This window comes from Centruroides sculpturatus, unplaced genomic scaffold, assembly GCF_000671375.1.
Source record: "Centruroides sculpturatus isolate CEXI.00-Female unplaced genomic scaffold, Cexi_2.0 scaffold623, whole genome shotgun sequence".
Lineage (NCBI taxonomy): Eukaryota > Metazoa > Arthropoda > Arachnida > Scorpiones > Buthidae > Centruroides > Centruroides sculpturatus.
In genome coordinates this window covers 447,013-467,464 of record NW_019384836.1, presented here as the reverse complement: position 1 = coordinate 467,464, position 20,452 = coordinate 447,013, and the positions used below count along the sequence as shown (strand labels likewise).

The 20,452-nt window shown below is 32.2% G+C and overlaps 1 protein-coding gene across 1 annotated transcript; it reads left to right on the top strand.

Moving 5' to 3' along the window:
• The first annotated feature begins 138 nt into the window (after positions 1 to 138).
• Positions 139 to 4,089, top strand: LOC111630219 (mRNA turnover protein 4 homolog). Its single transcript, XM_023374290.1, has 4 exons — positions 139 to 245; positions 1,929 to 1,987; positions 3,692 to 3,795; positions 3,873 to 4,089. Exons 1-4 carry the CDS (start codon positions 218 to 220, stop codon positions 4,072 to 4,074), a joined length of 393 nt encoding a protein of 130 aa, XP_023230058.1. The 5' UTR covers positions 139 to 217; the 3' UTR covers positions 4,075 to 4,089.
• Positions 4,090 to 20,452: the final 16,363 nt, after the last annotated feature.

Sequence of the window (20,452 nt, the reverse complement as noted above, 5' to 3'; positions counted from 1 at the left end):
TAATTTAACAATTTTCACTTATAAAAAACGTGAAAAAAAATTTACATTTAAAAATTTTTTGCAAATGCATTATTTAACTTTATTAGGAAAAATAAATATTAAAAATAAAATACTGTTAACATTGATTTTTGTCATATGTCCGCCCTCTAGTGTTGGTTTAAATTAATAGAACACACGTGTTTCATACTAAATCTATTTTTCGTGTAATTTGTTAAACATGCCGAAATCCAAAAGAAATAGACAAAGTAAGATTTGATCATTTTCGTTTAAAATAATTTGGAAGGTTGAAAAGAGGAATATAACTGCTATACTATTTAATAAATATTAATTTTTAGAAAAATCTAAGTTAAAATATCTAATGAGCAATTTGAACTTCGTTAGTGAATTCGTAATTCGCTTTACTATAATTTTACCATCATTTGTATTACTGTATTTAATATTGAATAGAAGTTTATAAGAATTTTTGCTTTCACCAAGTAACAAATGGTAATTATATAGAATCGGTACATGGGGTCGTTTTTAATTTTTTTAAAGAAACGTATTTGTAGACATTTCCAAAACACAGTACTTAACTCACATTCATATTTGTAACATTATTGGGAAGATTGCAGATGTGAATGATGTTGTTGGAACCTTAACACAGCTGTAGAGCATGTCCATAGGAGCAAAAGTCAAAGAAACCATACCTCTAAATGTGGCCCTTTGTGAGTTAACAATCAGTACAGTGCAGTTATCAGACATTCTAGCAATATTTATCATTAAAGAACAAAGGAAAGTCTGACAGCCAACTATTTCCCAGATATCGTCTTCAAATATAGAACCCAATGGTAGCAGTTTCAGTTGCCATCTTGCTTGTGGACATCATGCTTGCAAGCAAGTTATGTTATAGGCATGGCAATCAGTGCCTATAACAAATGATAAATGCATTAACTTCTACTGACTGAAAATTGTTTTTACCTTGAACCAGTGCTACTGCCTATTCTCCATGCTCTGCATCATCAAAGCTTGTTATTGCTTGCCTTGACTGATGCTCCACATGTAGTTGTGCACTGAAGTGAATGACACTGTTGGGACCTTGACACAACTATAGAGCATGTCCATAGGAGCAGAAAAGTCAAAGGAACCATACCTCTAAATGTGACCCTTTGTGAGTTATAGCCCCTGAATTAAGCCACATGTAATTGCCAGTTGCACTCCACAAAAACTATCGCATTTAACTATTTAGTGCACACAACTATACCAACTTGAAGTAGCCCACTTGACTGTTTGTGGATTACTTGATGTCATATAGTGTTGGGGATCACCCCTACTGAGTACTGAGGTGTGAGAGATTGATCGCCTTGACTGATGCTCCACATGTAGTTGTGCACATCTGCAATTGTACTACCTTATTTATATCATTATGTATTACACTAAAACAAAATGACAAGTTTTCACTCCAAAAATGAAGTATTGAATGCAATTAGAAACATCATCATCATAGAATTTGTTTCTCTGAGATTTCTCTTTCTAATCTAACTGTACAGTAAGGACCTCATGCATTTTTCCATTTCTTTAGTATAAAATATTTTGTTCATCAAAAATAATTCTTTTCTTTCATATAACCATAACTGTTGTAAGATCATCAATATTTTAAAATGAATGCTAGTGAAACATCTACTTATTGAGAAGGAATGAAGCACCTGAATCTTCATTATGTTTTAATTAATCTCTATTAATGAGAAATCATAAAGTTTAAGAGAGTCTTATCTTTTGGATCAAAGTTTTATAGAATGTGTATTGATTTTACAGCTAAATAATTTACATATAATACTTATATGTAATTCAACTTTTGATATAATAATCTAAAATATAACAATAAATTATCCTTTAAAATAACTTTTTACATAATAATTTATAGTAAATATTTTTTTGAAATGTTTTTACAGTTACTCTTACCAAAACAAGAAAGAAAGGTTTAGAAATGAAGCAGCATTTGATAGAAGAAGTAAGATTTCATTCAATGTATCTTTCATTATTATAATTATTATATATAATTTATAACCATAAATTGCTTTCAGATTTTGAAAATGTAAATGTATCACTCCCTATAAAGTAGTAATAATATTTGGATTTTTATTATTTTGTGCTTACCATAATGTTATGCATGTAACCTGCAGCAGTGTATAATTCAAACTGGTGTATACCCTGCAAACTGAAATAAAATTTTTAAGCCACACTTTTGACAAATATGTACACTAATATGCAGTTTGGAATTCATGCATAGGCAGATCAGTTTGGGAGCAACAGGGGGTTAAATTACAAATAAATAGGGAAAATAAAATTTATTTATATAAGACATAAAATTTCATGGTATACAACATTAATTGTATAACTACCTTCACAATCAAATATTCATTTTTGCATGCAAATTAAGTTGATAACATTTAATCAAATGTAGCTTTTATTTTTTTCCCATTGTAAGAGTTCTTTGCTTAATTGACATTGGTCATCCTGACTAAAATTTAATTTACAATAATCCTTCTATTAATAACATAAAATCAATGAAAGAATGTCAATCAATTAAGTTATTTTTAGAAACATTTTTATACTAGACAAGGGAAAGTTCAATAACCAGAATGGCAGGGGGAGTGTCAATAAGGCAAGAGCAAACTTTGGAATATTTTTGCTTTTAATTATTTTAAATGAAATTAAACAGCAAAATAGATGCAGTAGGACTAATTTTCATTAAGCTAAATGTAATTCAAGTGCAAATATCATAAGAATTGGAAACAGATTTTGCCTTAGTGTATTCTGTATAGATTATATTATAATTATAATTATAATAAAGCTAAAACAACCTCAAAAAAAATAACATAGAAAAAATGTTAATGTAGGTGATGTAGGTAAATGTAGCAATAAACTCTCAAATCCAATGACAAGGATTTGAGTGTTTATTGCCCAGTTTTTATTCACTATAAAATACTAGTACAGTATATGACATGAACATTTTGTTTTTAAATATTTGTCTGAGACACACAAAGAGGAAGGAATTATCATATTTGTATCAGTTTTTAAATAAAAAAGTAATTGATACATCAGTTAATTAAGTGTGGATTGATGTACAGACAATAAATGGGAGAGAACCAAATGTGAACCATACATACCTTTGGTTGTTTGAGAAAATTGTGACAGTAGATGAATGTCTGAAGCCAGCGAAGGTTTTATCATGTTTTTGTAAAAACTCTTGGTAAGACAAAGGAAATACTGTTGGATGAGTTTATTGTTGAAAGTTAAAATCAGCAGAAAACACACGTCATTGCATAACCATCAATTGACTTTTAAACACATCATATTATGGTAATATTTTAAATTTATGAAAATATTGAGTTCTGATTATAAAAAGATGATGTAAATTGACTCAATATATTTTTTTTTATGTAAAGAATGAAGAATTACTAATTTTTGATGTTGTTTTTTGGGATCATGCATATTTGAAACTCAAAGTTGTTTGAGTAGCAGGATTATGTCTTTCATTGAACAATTAATTAATTTCTCAATTTGTTTATCATATAGGGAATAGTTTTGAATATTTGTAGTAAAATATAATTATTATTTAATTTGTAATATATGAACTTGATATAAGTTTTTATATGGATTGAATAATCTTAAGTAATATGAATTAAAAATATCTATTTTATGTACGTTTTAGATTCAAAAATGTGTTGACAGTTATGCTCGTGTAGTCCTCTTTTCTGTTCGCAATATGAGAAATAATACTCTAAAAGATGTCCGGGAAGAATGGAAACATAGCAGGTGATTTAAATGAGTACTATTTCATCATCATCAAATTAAAAACCAATGTCTAATCAGTTTATTTAACGAATATTTAGATTCTTCTTTGGAAAGAATAGAGTTATGGCAAGAGCACTTGGAAGGACACCTGAAGAAGAATATAGAGATAATCTTTATAAAATCAGTGAAAAATTGAAAGGTCAATGTGGGTTACTTTTCACAAATTGTTCAAAAGATGAAATATTGAGGTTAGTTTCTATTCATCTAAAACTCTGTGTTTATGAAAAATTATTTTTTTAACAACTCCTCAATAACCCAATATGTAAGAATAATCAACCAACCAACAACCATATTAATCGGGCACACAATAAGCTACAAATATTAACCTTTCAACAGTAGATTAGTCGAGTATGGTTCTACTCCCAGTAGTGGAGAATAAACCTTTGAAATTTTTAAAGTATATTTCCATGTGTTTTTTCTCATTACTGTTTCGGAAAAAGATTTTGTAAACAGTTATGTCTAGTAAAGAAAAGTCTTTTTTTTTATTGTTACATAATTCATTTTTTATGTGAATTTTTTTAGTGGTAGTTTTAGGCTAGTCTTTGGTGATACCCCCTAAAAGAATTTGATGACTATAGTCGTCCCTCACCACTGCCACACGATCGCCCTGCTGAGTGGTTAAATTTGGAACTTTGAATAATATGAATAACAAGGCTTTAGGTGCCATTTCTCAACGAAAGTAGTAACTATGAATTAAATTTAATTTTAGAATTTAGAGTAGTCTGGAAGAAAAGAATTGGCCTAGAGTAGGAGTCAATCTCTGCTTACTGTGCAGTGCACTGACCAGTTATGCCACCTGGAACCTCCAAGTGACACCTCTCTTCCAGACACTTTTGAACTTTAGATATAACCATACATTAGTTATTCAAGGCACCATCTAGGGATGTATTCAATGCCCACAGCCTACCAATGTGGCACTCAGACAGCTGATACAATACCCAGCATGGTATATATATGTTATTGTGAATGATCAATCTCTGGCAAATGTCAGCATTCACACAGCATTGTATGTACGAAATATTTGCTAAATATCATTATTTCTCACTTACACCGGCAAATGTCGACATTCATCATGCACTGATGGTGAATGTTGAATAAAAATATTTTTATTACATTAAAACAAAAATGCAACTTTTTAATAGAAAGCTTAAGTAACAGTACATGTAAATAAACTGTTGAACCTAAAACGAACAGTACATTCTAAACATTAAAGATAATAATACAATAATAAACTTACACATAAATTATGTGATTAACATTATACAATCTTATTTATTGCAACAACTTAAACTGTTATGGCACTTTGAATTGCACAAGAGTCCCTTGCTTTTACAACTGCATTTATTCATGGAACACTTCTTTTTGCAATGACAGCGTGTATAGCCTTGCCCTCTACTTTTCGAATTAGTTGCAGATGCTTCTCTTAGCAATATTTCTCGAGAATAAATCTTGTCTATGAAAAGTAACTTTTCTTTACAAATTATGAAATGATTATGGGTATAAAGCTGCTTGAGGGTACTATTTTTGTTTGATAATTTATAAAAATTGGAGTCTTCTATTCCAACAACAACTGCCAACACATTTCAAGCATCTGTACGGCCATGGTTGACATCAGGGACTTGTATTCGTATGGTATCACCAATTTAAGCAGAAAGAAATGGCGAAGAATTTGGCAACAGACTGTCGCCTCTGTCGACATCGTCTTCTCGGGTGTTGTTTCGACCTCCACTAAAGCTTATCTGTGCTTGTCGACATACACTGGCGATTGTTCGAATGTATAATAATATAACCAAATATTCAGTCTTTTACTGACATATTTTGTATGTGTTGACATTCTCTAATTTTGGTCTTTCACAGTAACATATATACATCAACAACTTCATCTCAATAACCCAATATACATTAATTTAAATAGCATTGCCCTCATAAAATTCCAATGCTTATGAATGGATCATAAATACAGTAGAACCTCGATTATCTGGACTAATTGGGGATGAAGGTAGTCCGGATAAGGAAAAATCCGGATAATCGAAACAAATACTTTAATTTGTCTTTTAATAATAATATAACATGTTTTCTTTTCGATGACATATCGGTAATATTAAAAGTAAATACTGTATTTAAATCGTTATCAAATTTTCAAGAAACAAACGTTCATATTGAATTTGGACTACTACTGACCAACGCTAACAGACTACCTATTGTTTAAAAGGCCCTCTGGTGGCGCAAGAAGACGGATTTTATAAAATAAAAAGCAGTTGAAACTGCATTTTTATGAATAAAAATTTGACAAACTATTTATCGTTTTATGACGAGTAAAATTTTTTCGTCNAATAATGATAATACACGTTTTCTTTTCGATGACATATCGGTAATATTAAAAATAAATACAGTAGAACCTCGATTATCCGGACTAATTGGGGATGAAGGTAGTCCGGATAAGGAAAAATCCGGATAATCGAAACAAATACTTTAATTTGTCTTTTAATGATAATACACGTTTTCTTTTCGATGACATATCGGTAATATTAAAAATAAATACAGTAGAACCTCGATTATCCGGAGTAATTGGGGATGAAGGTAGTCCGGATAAGGAAAAATCCGGATAATCGAAAATCCGGATAATGGAGGTTCTACTGTATTAAATAGAGAATCCTTTATTATCTGAATTATTACTTATATAATTTTGCATTACGAGTGATATTGTTATCACCAAATCATGTGACTTCAAATTCTCAAACCTGTCTTTAGATCTTACCTATATTTATTAAATATAATTCTTACTGTTTGAGGATTTTAAATGTAGTACTATATTCAGTTTAGTGCCAATGCCAGAGATGAACAAATAGTGACACTAAATTGAAGTTTTATTGCATATAGATTAAATGATTATAAATAACAAAAAACTTAATAAAGAACAAGCAATTATTTATTGTGACATCATTACAGTGCTGGGTTGCATTTTAATCATATTTTCAATTAATTTAATTTAAAACATGTACTTGCACCTCATACTAACAGTGTCATGCCCCTGTACATCATACTTTTTTTCATAGCAACAGAGTCATGCTGGTCATCTGTGTAATTCTGTTCTGGGGAAAATTTTTGAATTAAAATCATGTGACTTCCAGTCTAGAGTGGAAGTTCGTATATAGTGGAACCTCGGTATACGACCTTAATCGGTTCCTGATGTTTGGACTTATACCGAGTAGGACGTATACCAAACCAACCTTTCCCATAAGAAGTAATGTAAAAATGATTAATTCATTCTCATGTAAAAAAACGGCTGGCTTTAAACACCTCGCTTTCCTGGCTAGTTCCTACTTGAATTTTCATGAGATCAGCATGTATCTTTTTAGCTTTCTCGCAAATAATTGCTTCTGATACACTGTCGCCAGCACACTGTTTTTCAGTTATCCAAAGCAAAAGCAATTTCTCAACATGATCTAATGTTTACAAATTGATTTAACCCTTTTTGAAATGTTAGCAGATTTAATAATGTCTTTATTTTCATGATTGCTGATATTGTTGTTCACGGAATACGGTATGCAACAGTTAAATCTCGAACACGCATGCCACCTTCATATTTCTCAACAATCTCTTTTTTCAGTTCCTTTGTGATTCTAGTCATTTTTTAATTAGTCTAGTCATCTGTATAGTTAATTGGAGTCCCTAAGCTTTCCATATCTGGTCTCAAGTTTCACTATCTAACACTGTTCTCAAGATTAAGGGAGGACAGATGGATGACAGTGGGAATTAATAGGTCTACAATTTTTTTCAAATTGAAGCCCAATAATCAATAATAAGCCAAATGGAAATATTGTAATTTAAAATAATGCAGAGCAAACATTGAAAGTAGGCAGAGCAAGTTAATTGGCTGCTTAAACATTGGTGTTCAATAAGGTGCCAAGGGTTGAACTTTTTTGAGATATCTGGATTTCCTTGTAATGCATTCATAATAGCGCCCTTCAGTTGTATCATTTCATTTTTCAGTACAAAGTCTGTTTCTACTCAAATGCTTTATTTTAGTTAGTGAAGTCAATATAGTTTTATATTAGATATGTAATATTAAGAAAAGCTGAAGAATTCTTTTATTCCTTATAAAGATCTGATTATGATTTTCTTGAAACATTTCTTTGATAATCATTTCAGAATTTGTGAAAATTATATAATTCTATTTTTAGTCTACTAAATTGTTTTTATAACAATTATTTTTAATTTATAATTTTTATTCAGAAAACAAATTTTATTACATAAAAATTTTTGTCTCAGACTTTCCATTTTAAGGTACTAGTATTTAAGGCATGCATATATGTACAGTAGAGCGTCGTTTATCCGAAAGTCAGTTATCCGAAAGCATTCCAGTCGGCAAATTTAAATTTTTGCTAGTGCTGTGGCGCTGCAATCTTTGGCTATATCTTGGGCTACTCCAATATTTTTTTTTTTGTTGGTGTGTGTGTTTTAGCTGACAGCACTGGAACTATTGTGTGATGTTTTTCTGAGGACTGTGTGTCGTGTTGAATCGAACGTTTTTGATAGTAGATCATCTTCTAAAGTATATATTTTTGGTTTTTATATTTTTCAATATATTTATTTTGTTTGTAAGAAATAAAGAATAATTTTTAACGATACAATAGCCATGATTATTATTTTAAAAAGTTTTTGTTAGGCTTAACATCGACGAAAATTCAACACGAAGCGATACGCAACGGAGAAAAATTTCAACATGGGATAGGTTAATATATTTTTTTGTACATAATCAGTTATCCGAACAACCCCATTCCCCAATTGATTCGGATAAACGACGCTCTACTGTATTGCTCAAGCTGTCTTGATACTGATAAGGAGCTAGACTGTATTAGGGAGTTGACTTATTGACAGTTATGGGAGAACTAGTGGATAATCTAATAAAAACTTTTGAGAGGGGTTCAACATGGGAGGGTGGAAAAAAGGTACAAAAGGGCCAATGAAAGTGGCCAGGTACAAAACAGGACTGAAGAACATACATGGTGAAATAGAAACAGTAATAGGAAACACATGCTACAAAAGAATCCTTCCAATTGATAAAGAGTGATAATGACCCAGTGTGCTGAACAAACAGACAGGCATTTGTTCTGTGCTGACAGAAGACAAGAGATCAAGGGATAGAATGAGTGTATATTGAAGTCTGGAACTTTGAGGGATAGTGTTAAAGAGCACATTTATTCTGTGTAGAAGTTTGACTATGATGGCTTTGGTGACATTTGCTGTGGAAACAGAGGTGAAGATAGGATGGTAAGGTCCAAGATTATCTGGCCCATATGGAATATTGCAGACTTGCATCTTTTAAAAAAAATCAAAATTTATAAATCATCAAAAAGGGAGTGTTTCAACTTCAGAGAAATTGAGAACATTTTGAATACATAGAGAGTTGCATTATGAGATGATGTAAAGATGTTCATTTATTAAAACGTTTCATGTAATTATTTAGTAAGCTGGTGGAATATAAAGTATGCATGATTTTGAACTTTTTAAAACTTAAGTTGGCATTTCAATTTCTGATGGGACACTTTATGGTTTAGTTCCACATAGTGTGCTGGTTGAACTTTTGTAATCCGTTAACTTTTGTAACTTTTGTAAATGATTAATCCATTCTCATGTAAAAAAACGGCTGGCTTTAAACACCTCACTTTCCTGGCTAGTTCCTACTTGAATTTTCATGAGATCAGCATATATCTTTTTAGCTTTCTTGCAAATAATTGCTTCTGATACACTGTCGCCAGCACACTGTTTTTCAGTTATCCAAAGCAAAAGCAATTTCTCAACATGATCTAATGTTTACAAATTGATTTAACCCTTTTTGAAATGTTAGCAGATTTAATAATGTCTTTATTTTCATGATTGCTGATATTGTTGTTCACGGAATACGGTATGCAACAGTTAAATCTCGAACACGCATGCCACCTTCATATTTCTCAACAATCTCTTTTTTCAGTTCCTTTGTGATTCTAGTCATTTTTTAATTAGTCTAGTCATCTGTATAGTTAATTGGAGTCCCTAAGCTTTCCATATCTGGTCTCAAGTTTCATCTATCTAACACTGTTCTCAAGATTAAGGGAGGACAGATGGATGACAGTGGGAATTAATAGGTCTACAATTTTTTTCAAATTGAAGCCCAATAATCAATAATAAGCCAAATGGAAATATTGTAATTTAAAATAATGCAGAGCAAACATTGAAAGTAGGCAGAGCAAGTTAATTGGCTGCTTAAACATTGGTGTTCAATAAGGTGCCAAGGGTTGAACTTTTTTGAGATATCTGGATTTCCTTGTAATGCATTCATAATAGCGCCCTTCAGTTGTATCATTTCATTTTTCAGTACAAAGTCTGTTTCTACTCAAATGCTTTATTTTAGTTAGTGAAGTCAATATAGTTTTATATTAGATATGTAATATTAAGAAAAGCTGAAGAATTCTTTTATTCCTTATAAAGATCTGATTATGATTTTCTTGAAACATTTCTTTGATAATCATTTCAGAATTTGTGAAAATTATATAATTCTATTTTTAGTCTACTAAATTGTTTTTATAACAATTATTTTTAATTTATAATTTTTATTCAGAAAACAAATTTTATTACATAAAAATTTTTGTCTCAGACTTTCCATTTTAAGGTACTAGTATTTAAGGCATGCATATATGTACAGTAGAGCGTCGTTTATCCGAAAGTCAGTTATCCGAAAGCATTCCAGTCGGCAAATTTAAATTTTTGCTAGTGCTGTGGCGCTGCAATCTTTGGCTATATCTTGGGCTACTCCAATATTTTTTTTTTTGTTGGTGTGTGTGTTTTAGCTGACAGCACTGGAACTATTGTGTGATGTTTTTCTGAGGACTGTGTGTCGTGTTGAATCGAACGTTTTTGATAGTAGATCATCTTCTAAAGTATATATTTTTGGTTTTTATATTTTTCAATATATTTATTTTGTTTGTAAGAAATAAAGAATAATTTTTAACGATACAATAGCCATGATTATTATTTTAAAAAGTTTTTGTTAGGCTTAACATCGACGAAAATTCAACACGAAGCGATACGCAACGGAGAAAAATTTCAACATGGGATAGGTTAATATATTTTTTTGTACATAATCAGTTATCCGAACAACCCCATTCCCCAATTGATTCGGATAAACGACGCTCTACTGTATTGCTCAAGCTGTCTTGATACTGATAAGGAGCTAGACTGTATTAGGGAGTTGACTTATTGACAGTTATGGGAGAACTAGTGGATAATCTAATAAAAACTTTTGAGAGGGGTTCAACATGGGAGGGTGGAAAAAAGGTACAAAAGGGCCAATGAAAGTGGCCAGGTACAAAACAGGACTGAAGAACATACATGGTGAAATAGAAACAGTAATAGGAAACACATGCTACAAAAGAATCCTTCCAATTGATAAAGAGTGATAATGACCCAGTGTGCTGAACAAACAGACAGGCATTTGTTCTGTGCTGACAGAAGACAAGAGATCAAGGGATAGAATGAGTGTATATTGAAGTCTGGAACTTTGAGGGATAGTGTTAAAGAGCACATTTATTCTGTGTAGAAGTTTGACTATGATGGCTTTGGTNAACAAATTTTTTTTTTTTTTTTTTTTTTGGTGAAAAATTTGTCTTGGATTTCATCGGCATGTCAACGTGACCTTGCCGCTAATTTTGCGGAAAAAGGGCAACCCATGTGCTTTCCTGCTCAGTTTGGTGTTTTCTCTCATTGTGTGAACATTACCCCGCGCATCTAGCCAAGTAATTCCATTGCTTTTCTTTCCTTTTAGCTCCATTATGGGAGCAAAGAAAGTTTTCAGAGCCCGCAGCCCTTCGAAGAAGAAGGCCAGGAATACAATTGAGTTGAAGAAGGAAATCGTTGAAAAATACAAGAGTGGCATTAAGATTGCTGAAATTGACTGCATGTATGGGAAGTCACCATCCATGGTAAGATCCATTATGGTGAAAAAGGAAGCAACAAAGGAGGCTAATGTAGCAAAAGTCATGAATGTGCTAATGAAACAGAGATTGCAAACAATTGAAGATGTTGAACAGATGACATGTTAAATGTTATTTATTCTTTACATTAGTCTTTTATATTAATTTCTTATTGTTTTTAGTATTAAACACTCTATAAAATGTGTTTTTGGTATGTATTTTGGAGTGTCTAGAACAAATTAATTGGATTTACATTGATTCATATGGAAATAATTGCCTCAGTTTTGGATTTTGCCGATTGTTTTCAGATAGATTATCAATGAAAATCCAAGTATCACTGTATATCGAAATCAAAAAAAATTATTTTTGGTATGGAAATTGAATAGAATGATCTTTTGTTAACAATTAATCTGGGAGTGGCATCCAGTCCGAGAGATCAATAAAAAATTCTCCTTTTATTTTAATATACTGTAATTTCTTTGCATCTGTATTTCAGTACTTTCCTAAAATGTTATTGTGAATTTCTAAAGTGATTTTAGTCATCTCTGACATGATTGTGTTTGTCTCTGATCATAGTATTTGTATTAACTTGTGCAAAGGCCAGTAAATTCCATTACTTTAGGTTTGTTTTATTCTCTGACACTGATGCATGCTAATTGATGCTTAAGTCTTTTTTAAAATATTTTTACCAATATTCAGTCTCAGTTATGAGTGGAAGAAATAAGTTGTAATTTTATTTAAAATATATTTGGTTTTCTGAATAAAATATTTTTCATAAGAAAAACTTGTTTATTTTTATCAAATGAAGTAAAAAAATATTCAATAAAGTTGTCAATAACTTTGAATGATAATCATTGTTACTAATTAATGTTTTATCAAATTAATTTATGAGAGGATGCTGCCTTTTTTCAAAATTGCATTGTACTACTAAAAGGATAATTACTTGAATGCATCAAAATTAATTTTATTTAATCTATGTGATTTACTTAATTCCAATTGTCTATATAAATAAATTATTTTACAATATACAGTAGATGAATAAATTGAGATGTGAAATATTTCATTCCTTATGCTTTTTAAACCACAAAATCATCATGGGTTTTAAAATTTGAATATGTTTTATATAAAAATAAGTGGTAGAAAGTAAAATTTGTAAATAGATTAATATTTTTCAACAAATTGTTAGTATCTGTAAATAATAATATTTGATTGATTTACAGTAATTTGGAAGTAAAATGAGTGAAGAGCAGAACAGATTTTTCAATAGAATTGATATCTTTTAAAAAATTTTACAAGTAAAGAAAAAGCTATAAAGAAAAACCTGAAATTATATGATGTAATGAGATTTATTTATTTCAAAGAAGAAAAGGCAATGTCTCATAGAGGATAAGTGCCTTCCTGGTACAACAAATTAATTTGACATTAAAATTATAAATAAAATTACACAGCTTAAACTTTTGTTACTAAAATGTGTGAGATCTGCCGGGGGTACTTATCTACTAAGATAGATAGTACCACTTAATCGACGGCTAGTTGGTGAAACTAGTCTCATTCGTCCACAAGAATGGCCTTTCCCAAACTTGGGAAACAAGTGTGGAGGGCTTTACTGTTAAATTATAATTTAGAGCGGAAGTTGGTGATGGCGAATTCACCTTCTTCCTTATGTCAGGGTCCCGACACCAGTTAATCATTTACAGTGGTACCTCAGGTTACAAACGCCCCAGCATACGAAATTTTCAGGATACGACATGAAATTCGAACATAATTTTGCTCCACGATACGAACAAAAACTCACCATACGACGTTACATTAGTTTGCATTTTTCATTTGTTTTTCTTACTACAGTTATTTTTTTTAATGTATTACTTGGCTTTAATTTGAGTATGTTTTTCGCGTTGGAACGAATTATTTGGTTTTACATGTAATTGTATGGGAAAAAATGATCCACCTTACGACATTTTCATGATACGATCTCAGTTTCAGAACGGATTAATTTCGTATCCTGAGGTACCACTGTATTTTAAACGCGGATTAACACACATTAAATTTATGCTGTCGATCTGATTCAGGAAATAATCCAGAAACATCTCTTAACAAAATATAGAGAATTTAATAAACAAAATAAACAATACTAATACAAAATAAGAAATAATCAAAAATCCAAAACAGTCAATCAAAAAATAATAATAATAATCAAATCAATCGCGACTGGAGGAAAATCTATTCTTAGCCTATACCAGGTCGAGAGAGAGAGCTCACAATTTATTCCTAAACATACGACCTGTTTACTTGGCAGTGTCTTAATTGGCAGTGTCGTCTTCTTATTCGACGAAGGAACGTCATAGTTTTCTTAGGATTAACTTGACAGGGTATGACGATGGTGTTGGTCTGCTGGCATATATGTGTGGAGTCCTTTCCACTCACTGATCTTAAAGGACGAACTCTTAAGGATGTTGGCCTTAGAGAGCAAATGAGTGGAGTCTCGTCACTCTCGAATCTGCCGAAGAACTCCCCGAATTCGTCTGAACTTCGCCGATATCTTCCCATTTACGACCAATCATTGTATTCGGATTTTCCCACGTGGACGGATGGGAAGGGGTAGAAATCAGGGGTAAACAGTTTCCATCAAAGCAAGATTTTTAGCAGTTAAGGGAAAAACAGAGGATGCTCATACTTCCGTCAAAGGAAGTGACTCTCCTAGCTGTTTTCCCATGCTAGAAAAATGTTACTTTTCCATCAAAAGGAAAGAATATTTTATGACAAAATTTTAATATTATTTTTAAATTATTATTTTAGACCCAGGGTTATTCGGATCTCACACTACTCTCTTATCTTCAAAAATCACACTAAATTTAAATGAGGCGTGATTTTTCACCCTATTACATAAGCTCAAATTTCTCTCTCTCTCTGAAAATCTCATTAAACAAATCAAAAATCTAAAAGTATACAATATATATATATAAATCAAATTCAAATGCATTGATAAAAATAAACAAATTTGCAATTAAAATATTAAGATTAACATAATTAACCTATTTCATTGTCCTTTACATGAAGGTAAAAAGTTGACATAGTTCGTAGTTTGTTGAACGTACGGATGGTTTCGACGAGTGTATCTAATAATAACTTGGAGTGGAGTGTGCACTTGAAATAAGTTCCTTATGGGAATTTAGGAAACTTTTTACCTCTGTCCGAAAAACAATTAGAGAAAATGGTGGAGAAGTCACCAAAGTTTCATTGTTCTTTCAAACATCTGTCACACATCTGGAACATGTTTGCTGAAAGTTTTATGAAACACAGATGTTTGGAGATTCGTTGAGAGTGTAACAATCTCATTGGTCTACGGTTGTCGTCTTTCAATCGGGAGACACTTTTAGAAGTTCATAATTTCCCGTGCACTAGTGAGGAGAAGTAATGTTTTTCTCCCTTAATGTTTCGCGAGAACATCACCGAACCAATCAACCTGAACTTTCGTATTTCAAGATATGAGGCTGAATGGATTTAAAACATTTTAAGAGTTGAGGATGTAGTTTATCATCACATAGGTACATAAAAGTTTTTCATTATAAGGTAGTATGTTAGACAATTTCATTTTCTTAATGTCTCTCTCTCTCTCAGTTATTATTACTCTAAGTCTTACATCTAAATTATTCTACAGATGACCTCGTTTCTATTCTAATCCCCTTAGACTATCTATTTGAGTGGGGTATATATTCTTAAATTTCCATCTCACATTACTATTAATACTAACTTATAAACTAGAGATATAGATGAACAGAAATGATATGTTGCCCTATAAAATCTTTTTACCTCCCAGGTAATTATTAACTTGAGAAATTAAATTGGATTTAGATTAGTCTGATCACTCTTTCACAATTTCACTGGACAAAATCATAGGTTGGCGGGTAGGATATTTGGATTTGAGATAAAAGATTAACAGGCATTGCGCAGCAATTTTGAAATAAAATTAAGAATAATAGGCGACGTTGAAGAAGACAAAACTTCTAGAAATAATCGAGGGAGAATTATTGGGAAAAAATATTAGTGACACCTAATTGGTCTCTTTAAGAGAGTATGACTTACGACAATGAAGAAATCAGAAACGATGACTTTGGCAATACCGATATTTAAATTGAGAGATTAGTATTGAAGTCGAAATGGAACAAATCGATTTTGGGAGGTTTCTCTCTCCTTGAATTTCAAAAAAATAATATCAATATATGTCAACAACATTTCGACAAAGTTATATACGAGGATGATGTATGAGATTGACTCGGAATGAGATTAATCGTTTTTCTGCTTTCTTTTCTCCAAACGTCTTTCTAAAATTTGGAAGAAGAGGCAGAAACATTAGTTTTCCTCTCGACCACATGATAACTCCATTACATCAATTGAACAATGGGAACGTATTCTTCTCACTGGAGAAAGTCATCAGTAAAAGGTACTCCCATATCTTCAGAAATTCACTTAAGTCGTTCCTCAAAGATAGTCATTTGTTTATCATCTGTAATCGCAGGAAACCAGTGCCGATCCTGTAAAACACTGTTCCTCCTTAATTGCTAATATGATTTATTTAAGAATTAATAACAATAGTACACCTTCGTTGTTTTCCTTGAAAGGTCATAAATTTTCTCCCTATTTTTTTTTTTTTGTTTTGAAAAGTGTTCCAAAAAGCATGTGCTTGGTACCAGGTAGTGAATCTGGTTAGGCTCCCAAATAAATGAATCGAAAAAAAAATGGAGATAACTATACACAAATATATATATATATAAACAAAATTCTTCAAATAAAGTTAGGTCTTTACATGAAAATGTCTTGAAGCTCCTCGTGTGACATCACATACATAAGTGTTTGCTCTTCTCCTCTTTCTTCTTTGAGAAAAACCCATATACATTTATAAACAGATGCATATACGGAATAGAAGAGCTGTATAGAGAGATCGATAGTTTTAAGAATTTTCTGTCACGGATGCCCCTTTTGTAATTATTATTATCAATTGAGGTGTTTAACATGTTTCTTTCCTGTTTATATAGGTGATCTTCCTTCAAGTGGATCCTTAAATCCATATACATTTATAAACAGATGCGTATACGGAATAGAAGAGCTGTATAGAGAGATCGATAGTTTTAAGAATTTTCTGTCACAGATGCCCCTTTTGTAATTATTATTATCAATTGAGGTGTTTAACATGTTTCTTTCCTGTTTATATAGGTGATCTTCCTTCAAGTGGATCCTTAAACCCATATACATTTATAAACAGATGTGTAAACGGAATAGAAGAGCTGTATAGAGAGATCGATAGTTTTAAGAATTTTCTGTCACAGATGACCCCTTTTGTAATTATTATTATCAATTGAGGTGTTTAACATGTTTCTTTCCTGTTTATATAGGTGATCTTCCTTCGAGTGGATCCATAAAAATGATGCATCTTGAATGTTTGTCGTTGGATATTTTATTATGGGATCCAAATAGTCAGTCATCTCTCCCTTTAGAAGAGGGGCTGGTAGTGACCAGATTAAAATTAACAGGAATAGCAAGAGAAAGGCAATTTGGTGGTCTGGAGTCATTAAAGAATATATCGCAGGATGTATTTAAAACTCAACCTGGGGAAGTAATTTAGATTTCAATTTTGACGAGCAAGGCATTCTTTCTTCACATACCCAAACGATCAGGAACAAGAGTCTCTCTCTCCAATGAAGACAAGGATGATATACATAAAGAAGGCTTGCATTTCCCATAGAAGGGAGACGTATTCCACATCATCTGATGAAAGGAATGTATTCCATCTTCTCTAAGACTTCCACGAATAGCAAAATATAAATCATATCCAAGGACTCATTCCAGAGAAAGTTTAGAGTCGTCTCATCATTCATCCAAAAAGATATAAAGACTTTTCGAAAGGAAAATTCCAGAGGGAAGGGCTGGTTCTGATCTCGATGGCGATGAGTACCTTGATCGTTTCGTTCTTAACTGTTGTCTCGTTTCTTTTAGGTTTTGATAGGAACAAAATCAAGTAAAAGGATTGTATCTGACATTTCATATGTTCAAACTTACGCAGTAAGACTGCAAGCCTAGGGAGAGAAATCGTCCATTGAATACAAGAAATTAAAATTGCCACAAGTATTTTCTTCTTAGTTTTGGTTTCAAAACGCCTTACAAGAAGAGATTAAAACAATAACAAAGTGTTTGTTAGTCTTCATTTCTTTAATCCGCCTATCCTTTCTCACGAATTCCCTGGCGATACCAGTTAATTTCAATTTGGCAACAGCCAGCATCTGGGACTTTGACCATGCTGCCACTCTAGTCACATCCGCTAATGTATCAAAGAATTCAGATATTTTTGGACCTTTTATATCTCCCGAAAATACTGGCAATAAGGGAATCATTCCACCCAAACCGCCTAAAGTTATTGGATTACCAGCTAACGTAGCTCGCGGAGGTTCTTCCCTATCTCTATCCATGTTTCTAAACTTTTTTCTAATTTATTTTAAACTTAAAATTATCTTAATATTAATCGACTTAAAATCTTAAAAATCTCTTTTCTGAATCAGATCTCTACTCTACTACTCTACTCTCGAGATTTTATTAGGGGATTTTAAGTTCTCAACCCCACTCCTGAAAACCAGATGTGAGATCTGCCGGGGGTACTTATCTACTAAGATAGTTAATACCACTTAATCGACGGCTAGTTGGTGAAACTAGTCTCATTCGTCCACAAGAATGGCCTTTCCCAAACTTAGGGAAACGAGTGTGGAGGGCTTTACTGTTAAATTATAATTTAGAGCGAAAGTTGGTGATGGCGAATTCACCTTCTTCCTTATGTCAGGGTCTATTCTTAGCCTATACCGGGTCGAGAGAGAGAGCTCACAATTTATTCCTAAACATACGACCTGTTTACTTGGCAGTGTCATCTTCTTATTCGGCGAAGGAACTTCATAGTTTTCTTAGGATTAACTTGACAGGGTATGACGATGGTGTTGGTCTGCTGGCATATGTGTGTGGAGTCCTTTCCACTCTCCGATCTTAAAGGACGAACTCTTAAGGATGTTGGCCTTAGAGAGCAAATGAGTGGAGTCTCGTCACTCTCGGATCTGCCGAAGAACTCCCCGAATTCGGCTGAACTTCGTCGATATCTTCCCATTTACGACCAATCATTGTATTCGGATTTTCCCACGTGGACGGATGGGAAGGGGTAGAAATGAGGGATAAACAGTTCCCATCGAAGCGAGATTTTTAGCAGATAAGGGAAAAAGAGAGGATGCTCATACTTCCGTCAAAGGAAGTGACTCTCCTAGCTGTTTTCCCACGCTAGAAAAACGTTACTTTTCCATCAAAATAAAAGAATATTTTATGACAAAATTTTAATAATATTTTTAAATTATTATTTTAGACCCGGTGTTATTCGGATCTCACAAATGGTTTCTGACTACTGTATTTTTATTTTACTTTCTTGGTTGTTATAACGTGGGAAAGTATTGTACTGTAATTTGTCAAATTTGATCCCCAGGTTTTTTTGCAAATCTCAACAATAAGACCTTGTGAACCCAAAAACGTGAAAAAAAGGGAATTTTGAGGGTGCACATGCATGATAGCATCCATTTCATTTTATATATCAAGATGGAGTTGTATTTGGCATGGTAATTTGTATTGATAATACCGATATGAATATATTGTGCTATTTTTTGATACCCCAAATTTTAAAAGCACTTGTCAATAAATTTCAAAATATCAATTGCCGTTTTAATTTTCTTTTTGCAATGAAGTATTTTATTTCTACTAGTCCTCAAAACTACCACTGCAGGAGAAACAATATATTTGCGAAGATCTAAATAACGAAAATAGGTGGACAGATCGATTATCATTTATGTTTCCTTTTGATTATTTCTGAAAGGAAAGTTCTAAAATTTTTATACAGTAGTAACTTTATTTTGCTTTTTAGAGCATTCTTACTTTGTAATTTTATAAGTTTTGATTTTTACATTCTCAATATTTATTTTTTAAATTTTCAATTACTGTATTTATAATTTCTATTGAAAAATATAAATTATACGAATTTTTAATAAGCGATTTATTGTGAAATAAATACAGTACTGAATAATAAAGTCGCAACTGGTATTTTGTTTTTATATCGACAGTATTTGTCTTAAAATATCATTGTTAACTCTCCGCCTGTGGGCACTAAGAGGGCCTCTTTTTGCAGGCCCATTGTGGGTTCGGCCAGGCCCAAAATGGGGCTGCCGGGTGGTGAGGGACGGGGCCCGACATAGCTGAACGGACCACCCCTCGAAAAATTCCTGGGGATTTTTTCGACCCGTTCGAATCCCCGGATCCCCCAGAGCGGTAGGCTGCCACCTTGACCGATCGGCCATCCGGCCGCTTATAATTAGAGACTATTGTATAAAACTTGAGAGTAAAGAACTTGCGGCGAGATAGAAGGGGATCATGTGTCATATATCATATCTTGAGTTGAGTCAGACTTAATCAAACTTATTGGCATTTACAATATTTTTATGCCTTTTTATAAAAACCAAAAGTATAAAAATTATTTTTTAAAAAAGGCCTGCCATATATTATAATTCTATTTTCTGTTTTTTTTAAATATTCATTTTAGTTGAAACACAAAAAANATAGGTGGACAGATCGATTATCATTTATGTTTCCTTTTG